General features: G+C 48.3%; 16 protein-coding genes, 1 non-coding gene and 1 pseudogene across 17 annotated transcripts; 6 read left to right on the forward strand and 12 right to left on the reverse strand. All coding sequences in view use genetic code 6, as the record gives it.

The window, feature by feature from the left end:
- Positions 1-72: 72 nt before the first annotated feature.
- Positions 73-570, forward strand: SS50377_23971 (Transmembrane domain-containing protein; the record flags this gene model as incomplete). The annotated part of the gene is made up of 1 exon (XM_067907834.1): positions 73-570. The coding sequence occupies one exon, from the start codon at positions 73-75 to the stop codon at positions 568-570; it is 498 nt and encodes a 165-aa protein (XP_067764808.1).
- Positions 571-609: 39 nt separating this feature from the next.
- On the reverse strand, positions 610-1125 carry SS50377_23972 (uncharacterized protein; the record flags this gene model as incomplete). Its single annotated transcript, XM_067907835.1, has 1 exon — positions 610-1125. The coding sequence occupies one exon, from the start codon at positions 1123-1125 to the stop codon at positions 610-612; it is 516 nt and encodes a 171-aa protein (XP_067764809.1).
- A 43-nt stretch (positions 1126-1168) lies between these two features.
- SS50377_23973 (uncharacterized protein) lies at positions 1169-1582 on the forward strand (the record flags this gene model as incomplete). Its single annotated transcript, XM_067907836.1, has 1 exon — positions 1169-1582. One exon carries the CDS (start codon positions 1169-1171, stop codon positions 1580-1582), a length of 414 nt encoding a protein of 137 aa, XP_067764810.1.
- A 59-nt stretch (positions 1583-1641) lies between these two features.
- Positions 1642-2142, forward strand: SS50377_23974 (uncharacterized protein; the record flags this gene model as incomplete). Its single annotated transcript, XM_067907837.1, has 1 exon — positions 1642-2142. The coding sequence occupies one exon, from the start codon at positions 1642-1644 to the stop codon at positions 2140-2142; it is 501 nt and encodes a 166-aa protein (XP_067764811.1).
- Positions 2143-2187: 45 nt separating this feature from the next.
- On the reverse strand, positions 2188-2826 carry SS50377_23975 (uncharacterized protein; the record flags this gene model as incomplete). The annotated part of the gene is made up of 1 exon (XM_067907838.1): positions 2188-2826. One exon carries the CDS (start codon positions 2824-2826, stop codon positions 2188-2190), a length of 639 nt encoding a protein of 212 aa, XP_067764812.1.
- A 3158-nt stretch (positions 2827-5984) lies between these two features.
- On the reverse strand, positions 5985-6209 carry SS50377_23976 (uncharacterized protein; the record flags this gene model as incomplete). Its single annotated transcript, XM_067907839.1, has 1 exon — positions 5985-6209. One exon carries the CDS (start codon positions 6207-6209, stop codon positions 5985-5987), a length of 225 nt encoding a protein of 74 aa, XP_067764813.1.
- Positions 6210-7239: 1030 nt separating this feature from the next.
- SS50377_23977 (Cysteine-rich membrane protein 2) lies at positions 7240-7539 on the reverse strand (the record flags this gene model as incomplete). Its single annotated transcript, XM_067907840.1, has 1 exon — positions 7240-7539. The coding sequence occupies one exon, from the start codon at positions 7537-7539 to the stop codon at positions 7240-7242; it is 300 nt and encodes a 99-aa protein (XP_067764814.1).
- Positions 7540-8377: 838 nt separating this feature from the next.
- Positions 8378-9598, reverse strand: SS50377_23978 (Acid phosphatase; the record flags this gene model as incomplete). The annotated part of the gene is made up of 1 exon (XM_067907841.1): positions 8378-9598. The coding sequence occupies one exon, from the start codon at positions 9596-9598 to the stop codon at positions 8378-8380; it is 1221 nt and encodes a 406-aa protein (XP_067764815.1).
- A 390-nt stretch (positions 9599-9988) lies between these two features.
- Positions 9989-11461, reverse strand: SS50377_23979 (PPPDE putative peptidase domain-containing protein; the record flags this gene model as incomplete). The annotated part of the gene is made up of 1 exon (XM_067907842.1): positions 9989-11461. One exon carries the CDS (start codon positions 11459-11461, stop codon positions 9989-9991), a length of 1473 nt encoding a protein of 490 aa, XP_067764816.1.
- A 228-nt stretch (positions 11462-11689) lies between these two features.
- SS50377_23980 (uncharacterized protein) lies at positions 11690-12286 on the reverse strand (the record flags this gene model as incomplete). Its single annotated transcript, XM_067907843.1, has 1 exon — positions 11690-12286. One exon carries the CDS (start codon positions 12284-12286, stop codon positions 11690-11692), a length of 597 nt encoding a protein of 198 aa, XP_067764817.1.
- Positions 12287-12440: 154 nt separating this feature from the next.
- SS50377_23981 (uncharacterized protein) lies at positions 12441-12803 on the forward strand (the record flags this gene model as incomplete). Its single annotated transcript, XM_067907844.1, has 1 exon — positions 12441-12803. One exon carries the CDS (start codon positions 12441-12443, stop codon positions 12801-12803), a length of 363 nt encoding a protein of 120 aa, XP_067764818.1.
- Positions 12804-12808: 5 nt separating this feature from the next.
- Positions 12809-13105, reverse strand: SS50377_23982 (uncharacterized protein; the record flags this gene model as incomplete). The annotated part of the gene is made up of 1 exon (XM_067907845.1): positions 12809-13105. One exon carries the CDS (start codon positions 13103-13105, stop codon positions 12809-12811), a length of 297 nt encoding a protein of 98 aa, XP_067764819.1.
- A 38-nt stretch (positions 13106-13143) lies between these two features.
- Positions 13144-13455, reverse strand: SS50377_23983 (Ribosomal protein L31B; the record flags this gene model as incomplete). Its single annotated transcript, XM_067907846.1, has 1 exon — positions 13144-13455. One exon carries the CDS (start codon positions 13453-13455, stop codon positions 13144-13146), a length of 312 nt encoding a protein of 103 aa, XP_067764820.1.
- A 118-nt stretch (positions 13456-13573) lies between these two features.
- SS50377_23984 (uncharacterized protein) lies at positions 13574-14236 on the forward strand (the record flags this gene model as incomplete). Its single annotated transcript, XM_067907847.1, has 1 exon — positions 13574-14236. One exon carries the CDS (start codon positions 13574-13576, stop codon positions 14234-14236), a length of 663 nt encoding a protein of 220 aa, XP_067764821.1.
- A 27-nt stretch (positions 14237-14263) lies between these two features.
- SS50377_t20067 lies at positions 14264-14337 on the reverse strand. The gene has a single exon. It is a non-coding gene; the product is annotated as a tRNA-Met (tRNA).
- Positions 14338-14379: 42 nt separating this feature from the next.
- SS50377_23985 (uncharacterized protein) lies at positions 14380-14571 on the forward strand (the record flags this gene model as incomplete). Its single annotated transcript, XM_067907848.1, has 1 exon — positions 14380-14571. The coding sequence occupies one exon, from the start codon at positions 14380-14382 to the stop codon at positions 14569-14571; it is 192 nt and encodes a 63-aa protein (XP_067764822.1).
- A 166-nt stretch (positions 14572-14737) lies between these two features.
- Positions 14738-16000, reverse strand: SS50377_23986 (Cation efflux family protein; the record flags this gene model as incomplete). The annotated part of the gene is made up of 1 exon (XM_067907849.1): positions 14738-16000. The coding sequence occupies one exon, from the start codon at positions 15998-16000 to the stop codon at positions 14738-14740; it is 1263 nt and encodes a 420-aa protein (XP_067764823.1).
- A 191-nt stretch (positions 16001-16191) lies between these two features.
- SS50377_23987 (Hypothetical protein) lies at positions 16192-20146 on the reverse strand (annotated as a pseudogene).
- Between the last annotated feature and the right edge of the window lie 988 nt (positions 20147-21134).

The raw sequence follows: 21134 nt of genomic DNA on the forward strand, positions 1-21134 counted from the left end.
ACGCATATTAACACAAAATCCTCTCATTTAATTGTCTATTTCCGTATCGCATTTCTCCCGTTTATAAATAATATGTCTAACAGTATTGAAATAAACTTACTATGCGTTATTACAGCCCATTTGCTGTACTTATTACCAAAAAACTAATATTTTACCATAAATTTCATTTTTTCCCAAATCTCATTATTAAACCACCATTTTATCATCACTATAATTTATTATCAACAATACTACTAAAACTCCTTCTTTCACTTCGTATTATCCTAAATTTTGATTTAATTGTCCTTCTCTTATACTCCGAAAAATCGAAATTTTGAAGTACTCGTTTTACCATTTCACAGTCTTTATATCATTTTCTATAATTCAATTAACACTAATCAGCGAAATATACTCAAAAACACGTTTCCTTCTATTCCTCTCTGGAATTCGCTGTTTTTCTTGACGATTAAATTCCAGAAAAATTTCAGCAGGCGACGGCACGAAGTGAAGAATTGTAAGTAAATTATGACTAAAGCTGATATAAAAAATCACAAATTGGCTCGTTATATCAGTTCAATAATATTTATCTGAATAAACTAAGAGGAAACTATCAATATTTGTAATTTTAACTCAAAATCCGAAAATTTGAGCTCTGACTGCAGGAAACTGCAAAGATGCTCTAGAGATTTATCTTATAAATTTGGTGGGAAGGTGCAGAAGAACACTTGATACTTTATACATAATAATAGGGAAATTGCTGAAATTCTGGCCAGCAATGTGATACTTGTTAGTGAGTCGCTGGGTGCCTCCGTTAGCGCGTTCAGGAGCCAGCTCCTCGTGAGCCAGGGCAACAAACTCGCGGCCTTCAAGCAGCAGCTCAGCGCGGCCAACAGGGCGCTTCTCGAGCAGAAGAAGGAGCTGAATTTGGCGGAAAAGGAGCGGCAGGCGCTTGAGCAGGAGGGAGTGGAATTGCGAAATCAAATCATAAACCTCACGTTTTTGGGCGTGATTTTGGTGGTCCTGTTCGTCCTGGTGGGCGTGAGGTGAGGTGTATTCATGTTTGGCGTAAGTCGGGATTCGGGGGCGAGCAAAGCGGCAGCACGTTGTCCCCGGCTGGAAGCGCTAGAAAACGGGGTCAGCCCACATTCGCCGCTTCTCGGTCTCTAAATTAACGCCCTCCCGCTCCAAAATGCCTACGGCAAAATCGCAGTACGCGCAGCAGAACCTCCAGGCCTACGCGCAGTCCATCTCCTTCTCGTTTCTGCTCAGCCAGCACCAGGGGCAGCCGCTGCGCGCCCCTGACCCCCCGCACCCCATCCTTGCGGAGACCCAGGTGCTGGAGAGCTCCCAGCGCCCGGACACCGCCTTGCAGGCCACCTTTAGGAGGGGGAAGACGGCGAAGAAGCGGATGATCGACAACGAGAACATCCTGCACCTGAACCAGAAGCCGCTGGACTACGAGCGGAAGATCCACGCGTACATGGTTTCTAGGGAGAGCCAGGAGGGTGGCGAGAACATCAGCAGCGAGGCCGCGCTGCGGCGGGGCTTCCCCACGCACCTCGTGCAGCAGAGCCGGCCCCGCAACCGGCGCGGCGTGAAGTGAAGGCAGCTGGTGCAATTCGCCCGGACTGGTAATACCCGCATAATAGCCTACCGCCCAAAATGGACGTCGTCGCGAAGGTGCTCAACGAGTCCCTCCTCCAGCGCTCCGGCTCCCGGCTCGGCGCCTCCGCGGCCTTCAGCGTGCGGCGGTCCGTGCAGCCCCAGCCCACGGCGCGGGTGTACCGGCAGCTGCAGGGCTCCATTGTGCTCTCGGACCTCGCGCCCCCGGTGCCGGTCGCGGCGCCCCTGAGCGACATGGTGCTGCACAGCAGCTCCCAGCAGGCGTCCTCCGCAGCTGACACCAGCACCATGGCCCCGAAGCAGGCGCGGCAGCGGGCGAAGTCCGCCAAGGGGAAGCCGGCACCGCCTGCAGCGGCAGCGACCAGCAAGGCCCCCAGACCCAAGGGCTTCCGCCGGGGCGCCTTCCGCGACGAGATGCGCGTGGAGGACCTCGCCCCGCGGCCCCGGACGCGTGCCACGAGCGCCAAGCAGCAGAAGGCCGGCTTCGTGCCCACCATCCAGCGCGAGCTCCTGGCCGCGGAGCCGTTCTGCCTGCAGTGAGCGTGATACAGTAATCGGCTGTGATGTGATACTAGTACTATCTACTCATCTGAACTACAACTCTAGTAACACCGTGCCAACCAACTCCATAATAATCTGAATCGGCTGCGGCATGTTTGTGTATACTTCGAACACTTAACTTACTTAATAACGTAAAGTAACCCAATATTCATAAAATCCATTTCCAAAAACCATCTAAAATCTGATTTTTATTTCATCAATTAATCTTTATGACTATTCTTCTTCAATTTAATCATAATTTTTAACAACATTACGTAACTTCGTTCTATTTACATGTAATATCACATTTCCAATTTATTCTTCCGATATTCTTTGCTTTTAGTCCTTTTTCTTTTCCCTTTTAAAGTTTTTCATTATGCATAACACAAATAGATCTCGGCCATAACGTATTCCCTCCGCCCAAATTTGTGCGAATAAACTAGTTTCAAGATACTTTGGAACATCATATCTTTAAATTGGATTGAGAGTAACGAAAAAGTAAATTTATTGTGTAATGATATTTTTTGTAATAGGTATGATTATTTACTTTTTAGATTTGCATATGGTTAATTAAGAACTCTTTTTATACTTTAAACCTAATTCATAAGGAACTGCAAAATTAGGTCGAAACATGGGATCATCATAAGCGCCTAATAGTGTTGCATCTGTCTTAAATAAATTCATTTTTGCAAATTATAATGAGATTATTATTTGTAATATTAGAAATTTCATTAAGAACTTGTTTTGTTATTAACTATATATATTAATACTCTTTCTAAGAAAATATTACTTAATTACTTTATGAACTCATTATTAAATATTATTTATATTCTGTTATATTTATTGTAACTTACTTTTAAAACATTATTTAACTAAAGACTTAACTAGATAGTTAAGGTAAATGTTTAATATTAATTTTAAAATATAAAATATATTATGTATAAAATTAACCGCGTTTTAAATAATTCTTATGATTAGCAGTCATAAATACTAAATCTTGAAAGAACTGACAATAGAATCTAATGTATGTTAAATTTAAGTAATTTTTAACTTATACAAATATTTAATTATATTGAAATGACATAAGATAACTCAGGAGATATATCAAGAATGATTTCTACATTTTTTCTTGAATTAAATAATTACCACAGTCAAAAACACACTATGTATAGTAAAAGATACAAATAATAATATCCATCCTTCCCAAAATCCATTATATGGAACTATTACTTCTAAACCTGAAAGGGATAAGAGATGTACTTCAGTAGCTACTATACCAAAATAATTACCAAATCCAAACATATCAAGCATTAATTAATACTATTATTATACTTAATAGCAATATATATTGTCCTCAGATGGGAATTATATATTACCATTTATACTAAATTCAATCTGTTGTTTATTAAATGCTTAAATACTTTAACTAATATTTATGTCTATTGAATCAAATGTTTTGATGATTTTATTACTTTATTCAATTAAATACAAAGCTAATTTCCAGTCAACGTAACATTAGCATCACCTACTGGAATATGTGTGGGATTAAATCGATATGATCCTAAATATTTCCCTTTATTTTATAGTTTGTATGATATTCCTTAAGTCATATTACTAGGGTAATATTTAACTTAATCGAGTTCATATTCATATTCCTATTAGGAATCATATTCAGAAATTTTCCATGTCTCACAAGTAAGATAATTATTTATTTGAAATGGTAATTAAGTATAGAATCATAATTAAAAAAATTACCACTTTCATCAGCTAGTTCTGATACATTTACCCTAAAATTTTAAGTATCATATTTTTCAAAATTAAATAATGATATTGTGTTAACTTAGTTGATATAAATATATCCATCCAAAAATGCAACAGTGCCTGAATTAGTACATACATCATAAACTTCGCGTTTCGATACAGAAATGTAATAAATTAGATTAAAGTCTAATGTGATATCTTCCTCTTTTTATACTCCATAATCATCTATATATTTATTTTTGGTAGTAATTGTCTTAGAAATAAGAATTGAAACTTATATAATTATAAAATTGTCTCCAGATATTTATAAGGTCGAAGATACACATAGTTATTGTTGTTCTTCACTGCCATTTAAACAATCTAGTTCTTCTAATTGAAATTAAAAAAATCATACTTATCTTTCGTAATATTCTTTTATTAAATAATACTTCCATGCAATAGAATATAGTACATTAGATCTGATGTAGGAGTTACCGTGCAATTGGGATTTGTTTATATTTTAGTTACGATAGACTCAAACGACTCATATGACACAGATGGATTAGAAACACATCCATTATATTCATATATAACAACTACAAAGTCATCCACCACTGATTCTTAAATTAAATAATTATCCAGAAACATTATTTCATATGAGGAAATCACATAACTACTAGCGTTTTATGAAAAAGATCCAATAGTTGGTTGAAGAGTTATATTAGCATTAGCAAAGGCATTATAGACTATAAATTCTGATCTAAATTCATTTGGACCAATTCTAATTGTATATACACTAGTTCTGCCAATTGGTACCATGCAGCTTAAGACTTCTTCGTTATTCACCTCATTGCTAGGCTCCGTAAAAAATTAACTTAGTCTGTCTGCTTATTTACCTCAACACGAGCTGACCTCATCTAACATGAGAAGGCTAGAACAATAATCCTTTTTAACTAAAGTCAAATAATATTGTTATATACTAACATCTTTCTTAATGTATACTTTGTTGCGACTGTGTATTCGAGTAAAATTATATCATTATTATCTATTTTACAGAATAATTTTTTACAAAATATACCAAATTATGTATCATCCTATAATTAACATACCAGAAAAAACGCATTGTAATATATTACTTATTATCCTTATACTAAACGATTTCTGAAAAGTTGTCCATTTAAGTTTTAAACCGCATCGAACAATTTCACCGAATCTGCAGCGAAACCAATTTTTAAAATCTGACTATATAGAATATTAAAGCTTTTCTTCTAAAACAACACACTGTCAATCGAAGTTGGTTTTTGAGCTCTAATTTGTTAGCACCTAAAAATTTCAGCGTCAAAGCCCAGCTACTTACTCTCTCGATCGCGCACTGCAAGACGATAAAACTGCAATTATTACATCCCGCAAACTTCAGCAGCACCGATTTTCAGCTATAACAAGATAGAACTCCCGCGCACCTCAGCAAGGTATCACTGGCGGTATTCGCCACAAGCCGCAGCCTGCAGCGATTTCCATTTCTTTAAAATATAAAACATTTAATATTATATAATAATAATAAACTATTTTCCACTCCAAATATCGGTTTTAACGAGTGCAGGTCCTTCCAAACGCGAGAGGGCGCGTCGTGTGCAGAAAGGGGAATTTCCGCAGCTTGAAAACGAGATTTTGCGCTCTGGAATGCGCATTCCCGCCGATTAACATTTGCGGCAACGGCCGATTAGTGTTACTGATATAAGGAATGTGCTGGAATTCAGGTAACTCCAAACGAAAAATAACGCGCTTCTCAGCATTTCCTAAGCGTGACTTGATCATTCAGTGCGCTGCTTACTTCAGGAATTTGAATATAGTGTGATGATTACAAATAGTATTAGTCAGTATATAATAATAATAATTATTATTATATTTACAATAATAGTAATAATTATTATATAATAATATTAATAGTCAGAAACTTGAAACTAAAATGTCGAAAGGTGTTCCACTAAATTGCTTTCTATGCTTGATTGTAAGCGGGGTGTTTACTAGCACCATTCAGGCGCCGTGCAGCGTAAGGGTGCGTGCTATAGAGCAAGTAAATCGGTAAATTATAAGTGTTTTCATCAGTCATTGGCATCCCACACTCTACAGAATGCGTTATATTGCGTCTATGATGGCGTTTTGTGCAGTTGCTGCCTTTGCATTTGTTCTACTTATTTTCGTGTACTTGTTGCGCAAGGACGCTGGTGTTCTGGCTTAGAACCAGGTGTTGCATATATAACTCCACTGGGTTCCATGTTACGCAACGCAGTGCACTAGTATGTCCTCTTGATTGTACGTCCATGCATGTGCCATTTTCTACAACTAAGGTTTCGACAAATGAGGTATATGTAGAGTTATTGTTGGAATCCTAAATGCAAATACCTTTAATTATGTTTAAACTTGAGTAAGTTATTTAACAACCTGACTGCCACATTACAATATTTAGCAGTTAAAATCACTTAAGTAGATAAATTGAACGATGAATGTGTTTATTACTAGTTATATTAGTCATTTAGAATTACTATACGGTTTTCCAAGAAAAATAACTATTATATATAATGTAAAATTAACTTTTCTTATAGCACTTTTCAATTTATTATACTTATCAAGTATACTTTTAAATTAATATATTTATATTATACTTACCCTGGTTATAAAAATAACTGTAGAAAAACGGTTTTTTATTAAATAATTTAAAAAATAATAAATCGCTAGTATTGACAGATTAATATTATATACTAAATATCATAGTTAAAAAATATAGAAATAATATTGTTTGATTTAAACCCAATCATAAGATGCATATTTATATTTTATCTATAACTATGTAATTTGTTTGTCAAACATCGTATTCTGGCGAAATAATGATATTATGAGTATAACTATAATGAATATTACAATGGTGAATGCAAATAACTATTATAGTAAAGTTACACGAGACCTCATTCATGTCACTATGATTTTCGAATTATATTTTCTACAACAGTTGAGTAACTATTTATTATTTGCATCATTTATCCTATTATATTAAGTACACATATAAGATCAATTTTAGTAAAACTATGTACATAATTTGCTGCCATTTTAATCTAGCATCATTCCCTAGATTACAAAAATTGACACACACGCCAATACTTATACTCATTATATTAAGCGCCATTATGCGGCATCAAATTGAATTATGGTTATGTTATGAAATAAAAACAATAACAACAAGAAATATGTTTACTTTGAAAACTTGAGTTCACATCATATTTTGTAATATTATTAATCGTACCAAGAGATGTAAGTATCACCTCTAATTCTCACTTTTAAAAATATCACTCAACGTCTATGTCAATGTGAGCTGAGGAGGCCTTCGCCGTTGTTTGCTGTTGCTGGTACCTCTTATAAAGGAGATACCATTACATATTATGCTTAATTAGCATTATTAGGTTTGTTCTTTGACTATACAACGCTCTTTCTACAGCAGCATGCAAAACAGCAACAACAACAGCTATAAATAGATGCAACTATGAGAAGCAGAATGGTGCCTCCTGCGAACAGAAAATTAAACTACAATAGACGGATAATGATTTCTTCGTACTCCGGATTGGTGAACTAGTAGGTGTAACTAAGTGTGTTGATTATCGACATTATAAAGACACTTTTTGATTACTAATATAATATGATAATAAGAATGAATATAATATTTCTATACGTGATACCATGAATTAGAATATAAAATTAATACTATATTAATGAACTAGTTTTTATAGTATATTTAATTTATTTAATATTATATTATAACAAATCAAATGACTATTTATAATAATATTATAATAATATTATTATTATATTTTAGATACATGAATATATAATACGTCAAATTCATTGCTTATCTTATCAGCTAGTTTTAAAGTAGTACTTATATAGCCTTAGCTTATTATTATACTAGTATTAATGACTAAATTAGTATACTTAATGTATACGAATCTTCTGATCATTTTTTTAAGCAAATTAATTAAATGATAATTAAACTAGATTCAACTGTAATAAGACTAATATTTTATTTTAATTCTAATTAAATTTATTCATAATTTTTTAGCTGAGAGAATATCTAATATAACCGAATCATAATATATTACGATTAATGGTTATTTCACCTCTGATAGTAATAAACTTTAGAACTAACTAACACACTTAATAAAGTTATCTAAACTATTAAAATGAATTTTAGAGTTAATAATTTTTTTAAACTAATTACTTCAGTAAAAGTAAAATAAACATAAATATGCAATTATAAAATTAATTTCAGTATCAAGTTTTTTAATTTAGTTATGACGTAATTGCATGAATTTAAAACATAAACTATTTGATCATACTCGTTTTACAATGAATATGTATATTTTATTCAATAAAATGTTTCGTATTCAAAATATTAACGTGTTAACCTCATTTGTAGGCATAAAGATTTTTGATTAATAAAAAAATATCAGACATATTACATATTGCACAAATTAACCCTATCTTAACCTGTCGTCTGGTATGCGCTCAGCAGGCTCGTGAACTCATCGAGGCGGCAGAAGGTCTGGGCCGCGCAGTGCAGCGTCGTGACCGGCGCCCCGAGGTACCGCACGCGCACCAGGTCCTGCTGGTGCAGCTCGATCTGGACGTCCGCCGCGAAGCCGGGCTGGCCGCAGTCCCAGCTGCCGTTGGTGAGCACGGTCATCAGGGGTGCGAGAGTCGTGTCGTGGGCCGTGACGAGGTGGAGCTTGCGGCTGTCCGCGGTCAGCTTGTGGATGATGTCCGCGAACACGGGCCCCACGTTCATCTTGACGACCTTCGTGGCGTTGGTCTGGTCCGCGCTGCAGAACCACTGCTTCCAGTACATGTCGTTCGCGGCTTCGATTTTCTAGTAGGTGCTATTTGTTACTATGGCAGGCAAAGGATCCCCGCGCCCCGTTATGGCACGCAGCGCATCCCAAATGCGATTCCAGTCAAAGTTAGGAGTCTTAAGAGCAGCATTGACCTGATCAAGCTCCGCCTTCAGGGGGAACAGCGAGGCGTGCGTGACGTAGTTGGCCTCCTGGAACGCCGCCTGCCACGGGCACGGGTACGGCGGGTGGTAGCCGTCCGCGAGGCTCTCCGCGGTGTCCACGCGGAACTGGGCGGTGCCCGGGAAGAGGACCGCGAGCTGGCCCAGCAGGGACGCGCGCGTGCGGCTGGTGTTCGTGGACCGCAGCCCCACCTCCGCGGGGTCGAAGCGCGCGGAGACGAAGCCCGAGTCCACGTAGTCCCGCTTCAGCCGCCGGGCCAGCGCCTGGTGCTGCCGGAAGCCGTTGCGGACCAGCTCGCCAGGGGGGCAAGGGGCCGGCGTGGAGGTGTTGAGGATGATCCGCTGGGCGTCGTACGCGATCTGCTCCGGCAGGTCGCACTGCCACGCGGGGACGATATCGGTAGGGATAGCGTAGAAGGACGTGCGCGCGCCATGTCTGGCTATCACGATCGCCTTCTTCAGGGTGGACTTCGCCGGCCGCGTCAGCACCACGCCCAGGACGATCGCGACGACCACACAGACGACGGCAACGGCGGAGATCGCGGTTATTATGACGCATTTCTTTTTAGATTAAAATTTATTGACGACTACTATGTGCTCTTCAGCGGTAGATGCCTGCTCAATGCTGACATTTTGTTGGGCGGTTTAAATCTTCATTTTGAAAAATTAGAAATCGCATAACTTTATGAAATCGTTCTAGTTAAGCCTTTTCTTCTGGGCCATAGTATTTCATAATAACTTACAGTTAGTAAAAGTCCATAGATTAACATATTATTATCATTAGGAAATCTTTTGTGTTGTATTTAAAAATCACTTCCATTATTGTAATATATCACTATATAAATAACATATATAAATTTGTAAAATTTTGCTGCAGTACCCAAATCTGCATTAGCCTCAAAATTGAATGACTAAATACTACTTTTTCTTCACCCCAAATCACAAGTTCAGGATCTGCTTTAACCGTTCGATTTCAGCCCCTTCAAAAATAGACATTATTATATTACTATATACAATATCTAAAATAGTCACTCCACTAATTTTTTTTCACTTCACATCCTTCCAGCCCACTATATCACCCCACTCCCGGTTCCCTTCCTAATTTTCCTTTCCTTTAACGAAAAATCCACCAATTTTTGCCGCACGATTTACGAACTCAGGAATCTGCACTCCGCAAAGTTCCAAGCTCAGCTGGTTCGTAAAATCGTGGCAATTGTACTGCAAAAGCTGGTACTCATCTCCCTTCCACTATTGCGTTTTTCGAGCGAAAATTGCATATAATTATTATATATTAAAAACAGTATGTCCAAGGAACAAGTTTTTGTAGAATTTTACACCGTTAAATTCACGCCGCGGCTTCTACACGTAAACCCCTGTCTCGTTAGGGTAATTATGCCCCCCAAAAGCGATTTCCAGATCGCATACTTGAAGCCCTGAGTGAAAAATCCCCACTCCTAAAATGGAAGGAATTTTGCTTTTAATCAAATGATATACATTTAAATATACAGGAAAAGGAGGGGAACTTTTTACTTCGTAAAGCGGCAGCAACGAACGCAAAATTTGAGGTGCCAACTTGCCAGAAACAGCATAATATTTGACCAAAAACGACTTGTAATTTTAGGAGTGGAAATCGTATTTAGAATTGGAATTTTTTAACTCATTTTTGCTCAAATTTGGTAAAATTTGCATCTTCAGGGCCGCCGAAAGGAGCCGTTTTCTGCAGTTTTGGACTGGCGCGGAGGCCGCGAATTCCGGGCCCCAAAGCGCCCCAAAAGGCGCGATTTTGAGCGCCAAAACGCGCACCGAATTGACGTAAATCGCTAGAATTCGCAGCTGCCGCGCACGGCCCAAAACGGCCAAAAACGGCCTCCGGAGGCCAATTTCTGAGCGAAAAATTTCGACTTTTTTGGCCAAAAATTCTTTTTTTGGAGCGAAAAAAACAAAATTTTGGAGCGAAAAAAATCGCTCCGCGGATCGAATTAGGAGTGGAATATTATTATTATTATATTCAAAATAGCAATTAATATGATTTATCTGACTGAAAAAACTGCTCGGCTCAGCGGCCTGAAATACGTTCTTTAGGTCGATTCCGAGGCCGCAGACGTCTCTGGGGTCGCTGAGGAGCACTACGCTGTGCCGTACGAGTTTTTTCGTTTTCGGCTTCAGGCGCGCGAAGAGCCTGTGCTGGTTGGCCGGGAACTGCGAGATTTGCGCGTCGGAGACGTAGCCCAGTCGCACGTCGTACAGGAAGAACTTCGTGAAAAACTGCGAAAACGTGATGAAGAACGGCGAGTTCGAGGAGCTCGTTAGGAAGATGGACAGGACGTGGTCAGGTTCCTCGGTGGATGCGAAGACGCCGTGCAGGTGCTGGTTGAACGCCGCGAGCGTCGGGATCACGCCTGTAAACTGAACTGGGTAGTTGTGGCAATCTTGCGTTAGTATTGCGGTCTGGTTAATGATCGGGACCGGCTGGCTATTCAGGGGCTGCAGCAGGAACTGCTGAAAACTAACTTATTTCATTTTGATTTAAAATTGAAAAAGAGATGCTATATGGTATAATAATAGTAGTTTAGTAGATTTTTGGAGAGAGTGGTGGTATTAAAATTATACTAATATTATATGATAATCAATAATAAGTTTGAATTTCCGCTTCTTTCCACTACTTTAATGAACAAGCTTAAATCTCTTTTTGAACATTAAAAATACATAGAAATTATAGATATCGTTACGCCAGTCTTAGAAAATACATCAAAACTTACCCCGTCTGACCATTTAGACTATCTGCTTTACTACGGAATCTCCCTAATTGAGTACTCCTTCACCTACCAAGTCGAATTTAACAACTATCAGACCCAGATAGCGGACTACAACTACCTGGTCAAAAACAGCCAGGCTGACCCCGTGGCCTTCAAAGACATCCCGCAGCCCATTTCCTACGTGAACCGCTCCTACGCGGCCCTAAGCGCGGCCCTGTCTCTGATCTTGCACTACTTCCCAGACAACCTGAACTACCTGTTCATCACCAGGATCCACCTCATCCGCGCGGCCCATCTGCAAAACGCTACCTCCTTCCCGTCCCTCATCGACTCCTTCATCGACTTCATCGCGGAGTGCGATAGCCAGAAGTTCGAGTTCAACCGCTTCGCCGACTGCTTGAAGGAGATGCTCGAGTTTTAGATCAGCGACGCGCAGGCGAAGATGATAAAGCAGGAGCTGTACTGGTACTACAGTGAGATGATGTGCAGCGAGATGAAGAAAATGAGGTGGTACGGCGCCTTTTGCAAATTCAACAGCACCGGGCAGAAGGTCGAGGAGTACAGACAGCAGATATGCGAGTTTTAACATCAGGAGTGAGGGTATTTTGGATAGCACACGGGCTGGCCGACGTGGCGCCCTTGGTGCCGAGCTTCAGGGCCGCTCGAGGGAAACTTATTTTGTGGTATATTATATTCCGCCCTGGAGGCAGAGCAGAATGGCTTAGGTCCAGAGGTCCCAGCTCATGGCCATCCGCGACCCCACCTCCAAGAAGCTAGGCTACATCCCGGCGACCGTTACTGACTTCGACGCCACGGGCATCACCCTGCAGTACCAGGACAAGCACTCGAAGTTCCAGCTCATCACTGTCAGGCCGGAGGAGGCCTACGCGTTCCACCGCCCGTCGGAGCAGATAGGCCAGGGGACGGTGGTGTACGCACCCTGGTATGACAGCTCGGCCAAGGTGTTCTGCTACCCACTGTACGAGGCCACTACGCTGGCGCGCTTCGAGCCGTCGCAGCCATCCAGCTTGCTGCGGGTAAAGTTTAAGGGAGAGCGGTCTGACACGTTCGTGGACGCAAAGTGGGTGCTGGTTGCACCGCAGTGAGGCTATCATTCACTTTCGAGGGGCTCTGCGCCCTGCCTCAGTTGGGCGTTCTCCGCTTCTAGCTCGGATACGCGCTGCCTCAGAATATCCAATTCCACCTGCAGCCCCTGGTCAGCAATTATCAGGGAGGTCTCCAGCTGCCGCCTGTCCTGCTGCGACCTGGCGAGAGATGCGCTAAGCGAGGATATCTGCTCCTGCTGCTGCGCCACGTGGTGCACTGCCTCATACTTCGGCTCCCCGAGCGTTGCGCCGTATAGGCCTTCCAGGTGCTTGAGATGCGACAGGACCTCCGCTGGGTTCATTTTGCTTGGAGTGAAAGATATCAAATATGCCGTAACTATCACTCGGCATGCTCGTCGGTGAGCCCGTGGTATCCGGTCTGTGGCCAGTCCACGAGGGATACTACCGCAATCTTGCCGCTGGCGTCCTCCTGTACGTTGATGTCGATGCGGATGCGCCGCACTGGGGTCCGGATGCCGTGCGCCCAGACGTAGCGGTTGACGTCCTCCGAAAGCACCACGTCCCGGATGCCCACCTTGGCGGTATCGGCGCAGATAGTCCGGATGATGTGGATGGCCGTGGGGCAGCGAGTCTTGAAGGGCCGGCCCTTGGTGAGCTTCGCCAGGTTCAGCGTCTTGAGGAAGTGCACCATGAGGTGGTGTGGTGGCGCGAATTGAATTTGAATTCACAGGACGCACTTTGAATTTCAATTCAATTTTGCGCTGGAAGGGGACAGGACCCTAAAGGGAGGCGATTGCTGGCGGTCTCAGATGGCGGGCAGTGGGGTAGCTGGGCCCGGCCCGGCCATTGGACCCCTCTGGCGGAAGTAGAGGGCAGGGTATGCGGACAGGAGGCCCCGCGAAGCCCGCTGGGCCTACGCGCTGGGGCAGCCTTGCAGGAGCCGAGCCGGGAAGTACTGCGCAGCCGAGGTCGGCACCTGCCGCTCCCCTGCGGTCCGCGCGAAGGGGCCGTCTCCCGTGCCCGCTATATGGTACGTATTCTACGACACCGCCCGCGGCCTCACCCTTCCCCGAATGAGGCAGAACCCCAGGATGCCGAGATCCTACATCGCCCGCCGTCTGGTGAAGGACCTGGCATATTTCCGCGCGTTCCAGTCGGTCCTGGAGCAGGAAGGCTACACCGCCAACTCCCCGCAGGTGGCCTGCTTAATCTACGAGTGGATCCGGCAGAGCGGCGAGCTGTGCCTGAACGACAGGTTCATGGCCAGAGTGGCCGACCAGTTCAATGACATGAAGAACAAGCGGGGCAAGAACGCACTGCACGATCTGGACAACGATACCAACATGTCCAACACGGCGGCGGCCCAGTACTACATGAAAACGTTCAGCAACCACTACGGGTCGATGGCGGACAACAGGGAGCGCTACATGTGTGACACCTACGACTGGTTCGTCTCCAGGCAGTCCAAGTGAGGTCTCTCGCCCACGAATGCCAAAAAGTAGCTGCAGTGAGGATTGAACTCACGACCCCTAGCTTATGAGACTAATGCTCTAACCGACTGAGCTATGCAGCCACGTGACCAGACCCCGGGGAACGATCCCGCAGGAGGCCCGAAATGCCGCCCTCTATCCCGGAGTTCCTTAGAGGCGTTGCCGCCCCCGGCTGCCCGGCGGAGATACCGGTTGCCCCGGCCTCTGGCATCACATAGGGCTCGTATGAGGATTATATCCTCAGGATGAACGCCCTTGAGCAGGACGTGATGGCGAGGTACCGTGCCGACATAGACCGCCTCTTGGCCCCGAAGTGAGTTGGTATTCGCCTTCATTTTGGCTGCGCGACGGCTGCTGCAGCTAAATCGCAGGGTGTAGCCATGCGCTTCGGGCTTGCCTCACGGGCGAATGCACCCAGACGAGGGCGCAGCGTTCCGCGAACGGCACCTGCGCATCTGACTATAAATAAACCGCGTAAACCGATCATACCTGCTGCTGAATATCGTCGCCATGCAGCTGTCCATCATCTTAGCCCATCCCTTCAATATGGCAGAAGCATCGCTCCACATCGGCCATTGCTTCTACCTCGTCCTAGATCTCCTAGCAGATTTGGTGCGCGACGTCAACCGTCATATTGTCATCCACTCCGACGATGAACTCCACTGTCCTCAGCCCCCCTTGGGCGTACACTAGTACGCGCTTGATGCTCCCGATTAAGGTACTGGAGATACACGTTGACAGCACCCTTTGCACATAGCATGTGCAGTCCTCGGGCAGGAGCGTCTACCCCGCCAAGCTTTTCATCATTTCAACCCCATTCTTCGTCCAGTTCCCGAAAATAAATAGGCAGAGGCCGGCACTCACGGCTGGGTCGCAATACCGCCAATTCCCCCCGAGCTGGGTGAGCCATACACCGAACAGCGATATCGAGTTGGTGAGCACGTCGTTGCGATGATCGTCCCTGTACGCGCAGAGAGCATCGTTTGGAGACGTAGACTTTCGTGCCGTGAGCAGGCAGAACAGAAATAGAGCTAGTTTGAGTAAAATTGTGAAAAGCATTATGGCAATTGGTGCGGCAGAAAAGTCAATTGCCGGAGCACGGTTGTTCCATACGTCCAGAATAACTTTAATTGACTCCTGAAACAAGAGCAGCGCCAGGACGGACATGATGCAGGAGAATGCCAGCACGCCCAGGCTCTCGTAGCGGGTCGAGTACAAAATTTTAGTATGGCGGTTCGAGTGGACGAACTGTTGGTAGGCTCCCCGCTATATCCCCTTTCGGGCCATTTTCAGAGCGATGAACAGCACTAGGCCCGATAGGATGTCCAGGGCGGAGTCCACCATCGAGGCCATCACAGACATTGAGCGCGACAGAGCAAGCGCCACCATCTTAAGCAGCAGCAGGCAGATATTACTCCCAAACGACGCGTTAATCAAAATTCTCGCCATGTCGCACGTCCTGGGGGCTTCCTAAAATGAGTGTGGCCCGAACTGCGCACCGATCAGCTGCTTGTATCCGCAGTCGCTGCCTGGACACTTAGCCGCACCCTTCTTGAGCTTTTTGTGCATGTAGCTCCGCTCTTCCTCGCTCAGGCCCGCCGTTCTGGACGGCAGCTCCTTGCAGTACGCTAGCAGGCTCTCGTCCCCGAGGCACCTGCATCCGCTGCCGAGCTCACACGTGGTGGGAACCTGCAGCGACTCGCGCGGTGCCAGGCCGCTGAACTGCGCAGGAAGCCCGAGCAGCATTTTAGAGTGGGCGACCGGGTGTATACAATGCTAAGTAGCACCTTGCATGGCGCTATTGGCGGAATCGCTGGACATCTATTTCCTCACTCCTGGCCGCCACCGCACGTGCAGATTAGGCTGACGGGCAGACCATGGTGCCTGCGCTTAGCGCGTACCGGGCATGCTCCGTCTAGCACACCGCACCGCCCACCTCACTGCTGCAGCCTCACCGCCGCCGCCTCCATCACAAAAACCGCCAGCACCGCCAGCGAAACTGCTACCGCGACAATGCGAGTTTCGTCGAGCCCCATCGCCTCCTGACCCCGAAAATCTACCGCGCTGTGCACCACCACAGGGGGCGAGAACGACGTCCGATGGCTGCCAATGAGCGCGGGCTGGTGCCTGATAACGCTACCAGGCGCAAAAGGGGACGTGCGGTTCGTGGCAGAGCTGTTATTCTGAAGGCACGCTACGCGTTAGAACGTAAACTCGGCGACAGAGGTCTAGCAGATCAGCCTACTGGCAGGGCCTGCGCTGCGCTGCAAGCTTTACTGGGCGCGGGTAGGCGTGCTGCCGGAGTACCTAGCGCGGCATCGCGCCGAGGCACCTGGGAGGAACACAGGGCGCACCACACGACCGGGGGCGTACCTGCCCTCTTCTCGGAGGACGCTCCCGTCTTTGTCCAAACCGCGCAATAAGGTCAGCGCATCGCACACTGCTGGCCCTAGCAGCAGGCCAGGCCGAGGCTTCTGGAACTAAATCATAATGGACGCCACTCCGGGCATCGCTGCCGCCGCGCGCGAGTCGCCAGGCTGGGCGGTCATGAGAATGGGTGAGGCGTGCACGTTCACTGCGGCAAGCAGACCCGCACCTGTCCTCGTTAGGTCGCCAGCGGCCTAGAGGAAGTCCGCAGAGGCGGAGCCAAGGCCAGTTATCGCATCCAGGCACTGGCTGCTAGCGGCGGCAGACAAGGTTACCGGCGTGGACGCCTATTTCCAGCGAGAGGAGTCCGTCAGCTACCAGTCCAGAGCTGGTCCGAGCCGCAAGGTTCGGTCTCGGGCAAGCTGCGCGCGGAAGTCGCGCATCTGCTCTAGAGTCTAGGGCGGGGAGCCGGCAGGGCAGCTCGGGGGATTCTCCTTCCAGCCGGCGGTTGTGCCGACGAGGGTTGTCTGGACCGCGGCCGGCTGCTTCCCAACTGGCATGGTCTACGCTACGGTAGAACGCCGCGCCATTGCCGTAAACACCGCGCTGCCGCTGCAGAGAGAATTCCGGCGCAGCAGCAGGTCCGAGAAATGGCGAACCTCCGCCAGCAGGGATTCTACATCGGCGCCGGCCAGGTACCTGCGGGCTGCTGTTGGCACAGTCTCGGTGGATGCCGAGCAGTTAGGCGCGGGGGCGGATCGGTTGTCTAGCGGCACGGTAGGCTAGGACTGCGGCACTCCTCCACTCAGCTGCGCGCCCGCCTTGGGGCAGACCGCCGCCTCAAAGAGCAAGGCCAGCATTATTCTGCGGGCGAGAGTTGTGCCCATCAGTTATTGTGCCTGGGTGCCATATATACTGTTGTAGCCTGCGGGTAGTTTCTTGAGTATATAGGGTATGCCCATATAATTACTAAATGTGGGAGTATCCGCAGATTCTAGTCTCGAGTATTCTTGCGCTAAAGTATATATTTGAGCTTCTCTAGTTTCTTCGACTGCGGCGTGGGAATTTACGTATGTCCGGAATCGGCCCCTGCTGCACCCTGTGTTCGCTGAGGAGCGCGACTGGGCCAGATTACATGCCTCCCTGCAGAAGCCCGCCGGCCGGGAGCGCCCACCTGCCCTTAAGGGTTGCCGTTCGCTGACGTCCCCGTCTCTGCAGCGGAGGTAGGGACGTCCGCCGTGCAGAAAATAGTAAAGTATCCCTTCACCGGCCGAGCGGGCTGTAACACAGGTCAACTCTGCGCTGCCCGTCGTCTGGTATGCGCTCAGCAGGCTCGTGAACTCATCGAGGCGGCAGAAGGTCTGGGCCGCGCAGTGCAGCGTCGTGACCGGCGCCCCGAGGTACCGCACGCGCACCAGGTCCTGCTGGTGCAGCTCGATCTGGACGTCCGCCGCGAAGCCGGGCTGGCCGCAGTCCCAGCTGCCGTTGGTGAGCACGGCCATCAGGGGTGCGAGAGTCGTGTCGTGGGCCGTGACGAGGTGGAGCTTGCGGCTGTCCGCGGTCAGCTTGTGGATGATGTCCGCGAACACGGGCCCCACGTTCATCTTGACGACCTTCGTGGCGTTGGTCTGGTCCGCGCTGCAGAACCACTGCTTCCAGTACATGTCGTTCGCGGCTTCGATTTTCTAGTAGGTGCTATTTGTTACTATGGCAGGCAAAGGATCCCCGCGCCCCGTTATGGCACGCAGCGCATCCCAAATGCGATTCCAGTCAAAGTTAGGAGTCTTAAGAGCAGCATTGACCTGATCAAGCTCCGCCTTCAGGGGGAACAGCGAGGCGTGCGTGACGTAGTTGGCCTCCTGGAACGCCGCCTGCCACGGGCACGGGTACGGCGGGTGGTAGCCGTCCGCGAGGCTCTCCGCGGTGTCCACGCGGAACTGGGCGGTGCCCGGGAAGAGGACCGCGAGCTGGCCCAGCAGGGACGCGCGCGTGCGGCTGGTGTTCGTGGACCGCAGCCCCACCTCCGCGGGGTCGAAGCGCGCGGAGACGAAGCCCGAGTCCACGTAGTCCCGCTTCAGCCGCCGGGCCAGCGCCTGGTGCTGCCGGAAGCCGTTGCGGACCAGCTCGCCAGGGGGGCAAGGGGCCGGCGTGGAGGTGTTGAGGATGATCCGCTGGGCGTCGTACGCGATCTGCTCCGGCAGGTCGCACTGCCACGCGGGGACGATCGCGGTGATCATGACCCCTTTCTTCCTTTTGCCGCGAACTGTCGGGTGCTGAGCTTTCGGCTGAGCTGGCTGGAGCGCCATTTACAGTCGAGCGGGAAGCGGATATAGTGCGGCTCGGGAGGCCTGGTGCTAGGGCCTTGGCGAATCCAGGCGCATTCCCTCCCATACTAGGACAAGGAAGCAGCGCTAGCTTATCAGCTTCTGAACAGGAGCAGGGCACCTCCCCACTGCAACAACGGGCTTTCCGGCCAGAAGGATGGTGAAGTATCCTCGATCGCACGCGGACATGTATGTTCGGTACTGCGTTTCGGGGTGTAGAAAAAGTAAAACACACTCACCGAGGGCCCGTCTGGGGTGCTGCCGACCAGTACCGCATCTGGGGCAATTACCAGGCCCGGCAGCAGGTTCTCCACTATGCCGTACGACGAAGCTGCAGATAGGCCGCACTCCTCTGCGGAGCTGCCCACGTGCAATGCCTTCTCCAGCGTGGGCCGCCAAAACCCCACCCACTCTGAGCGATATCATGGCAGGCGCCGCGCCGGATAACCAAGCACTCGAGCGGCCCGTGTCAACCTGTACCGCCCAGACTGTCCTGGGCCGCCGGCAGGGCTCTGTAGCTTGGGCGAGGGAGAGTGACGCGCTCACTGCAGGCAGAACGGCTCCGCGGCCAGGAGCTCGCGCTGGATGGTGGGCACGAAGCCGGCCTTCTGCTTGGCGCTCGTGGCGCGCGTCCGGGGCCGCGGGGCGAGGTCCTCCACGCGCATCTCGTCGCGGAAGGCGCCCCGGCGGAAGCCCTTGGGTCTGGGGGCCTTGCTGGTCGCTGCCGCTGCAGGCGGCGCCGGCTTCCCCTTGGCGGACTTCGCCCGCTGCCGCACCTGCTTCGGGGCCACGCGCGCCGGGGCCATGGTGCTGGTGTCAGCTGCGGAGGACGCCTGCTGGGAGCTGCTGTGCAGCACCATGTCGCTCAGGGGCGCCGCGACCGGCACCGGGGGCGCGAGGTCCGAGAGCACAATGGAGCCCTGCAGCTGCCGGTACACCCGCGCCGTGGGCTGGGGCTGCGCGGACCGCCGCACGCTGAAGGCCGCGGAGGCGCCGAGCCGGGAGCCGGAGCGCTGGAGGAGGGACTCGTTGAGCACCTTCGCGACGACGTCCATTTTGGGCGGTAGGCTATTATGCGGGTATTACCAGTCCGGGCGAATTGCACCAGCTGCCTTCACTTCACGCCGCGCCGGTTGCGGGGCCGGCTCTGCTGCACGAGGTGCGTGGGGAAGCCCCGCCGCAGCGCGGCCTCGCTGCTGATGTTCTAGCCACCCTCCTGGCTCTCCCTAGAAACCATGTACGCGTGGATCTTCCGCTCGTAGTCCAGCGGCTTCTGGTTCAGGTGCAGGATGTTCTCGTTGTCGATCATCCGCTTCTTCGCCGTCTTCCCCCTCCTAAAGGTGGCCTGCAAGGCGGTGTCCGGGCGCTGGGAGCTCTCCAGCACCTGGGTCTCCGCAAGGATGGGGTGCGGGGGGTCAGGGGCGCGCAGCGGCTGCCCCTGGTGCTGGCTGAGCAGAAACGAGAAGGAGATGGACTGCGCGTAGGCCTGGAGGTTCTGCTGCGCGTACTGCGATTTTGCCGTAGGCATTTTGGAGCGGGAGGGCGTTAATTTAGAGACCGAGAAGCGGCGAATGTGGGCTGACCCCGTTTTCTAGCGCTTCCAGCCGGGGACAACATGTTGCCGCTTTGCTCGCCCCCGAATCCCGACTTACGCCAAACATGAATACACCTCACCTCACGCCCACCAGGACGAACAGGACCACCAAAATCACGCCCAAAAACGTGAGGTTTATGATTTGATTTCGCAATTCCACTCCCTCCTGCTCAAGCGCCTGCCGCTCCTTTTCCGCCAAATTCAGCTCCTTCTTCTGCTCGAGAAGCGCCCTGTTGGCCGCGCTGAGCTGCTGCTTGAAGGCCGCGAGTTTGTTGCCCTGGCTCGCGAGGAGCTGGCTCCTGAACGCGCTAACGGAGGCCCCCAGCGACTCGCTAACCGGGATCGCGTTGCTGGCCAGAATTTCAGCCTTGATGGCAGCAATTTTGTCTGTTATTTGCACCGTGTTTTTGGCAACCTGCTCTTTCTAAATATTTAATTATTATATATAGAATATCAAATTTTTCCGCTCCACCTCCTTTTTCAGATTCAGCAAAACAGCGCCCTGGACGTCTTTCTGCGCCTGCAGCGTTTTCGCGGTTTCCTGGAGCCGAGGCTCCAGCTCACAGATTCTGATATAGAGCTGAAATTGTTGTTT

The sequence above is a fragment of the Spironucleus salmonicida genome, chromosome 4 (assembly GCF_000497125.1).
Source record: "Spironucleus salmonicida strain ATCC 50377 chromosome 4, whole genome shotgun sequence".
Taxonomy (NCBI): Eukaryota; Fornicata; order Diplomonadida; family Hexamitidae; genus Spironucleus; species Spironucleus salmonicida.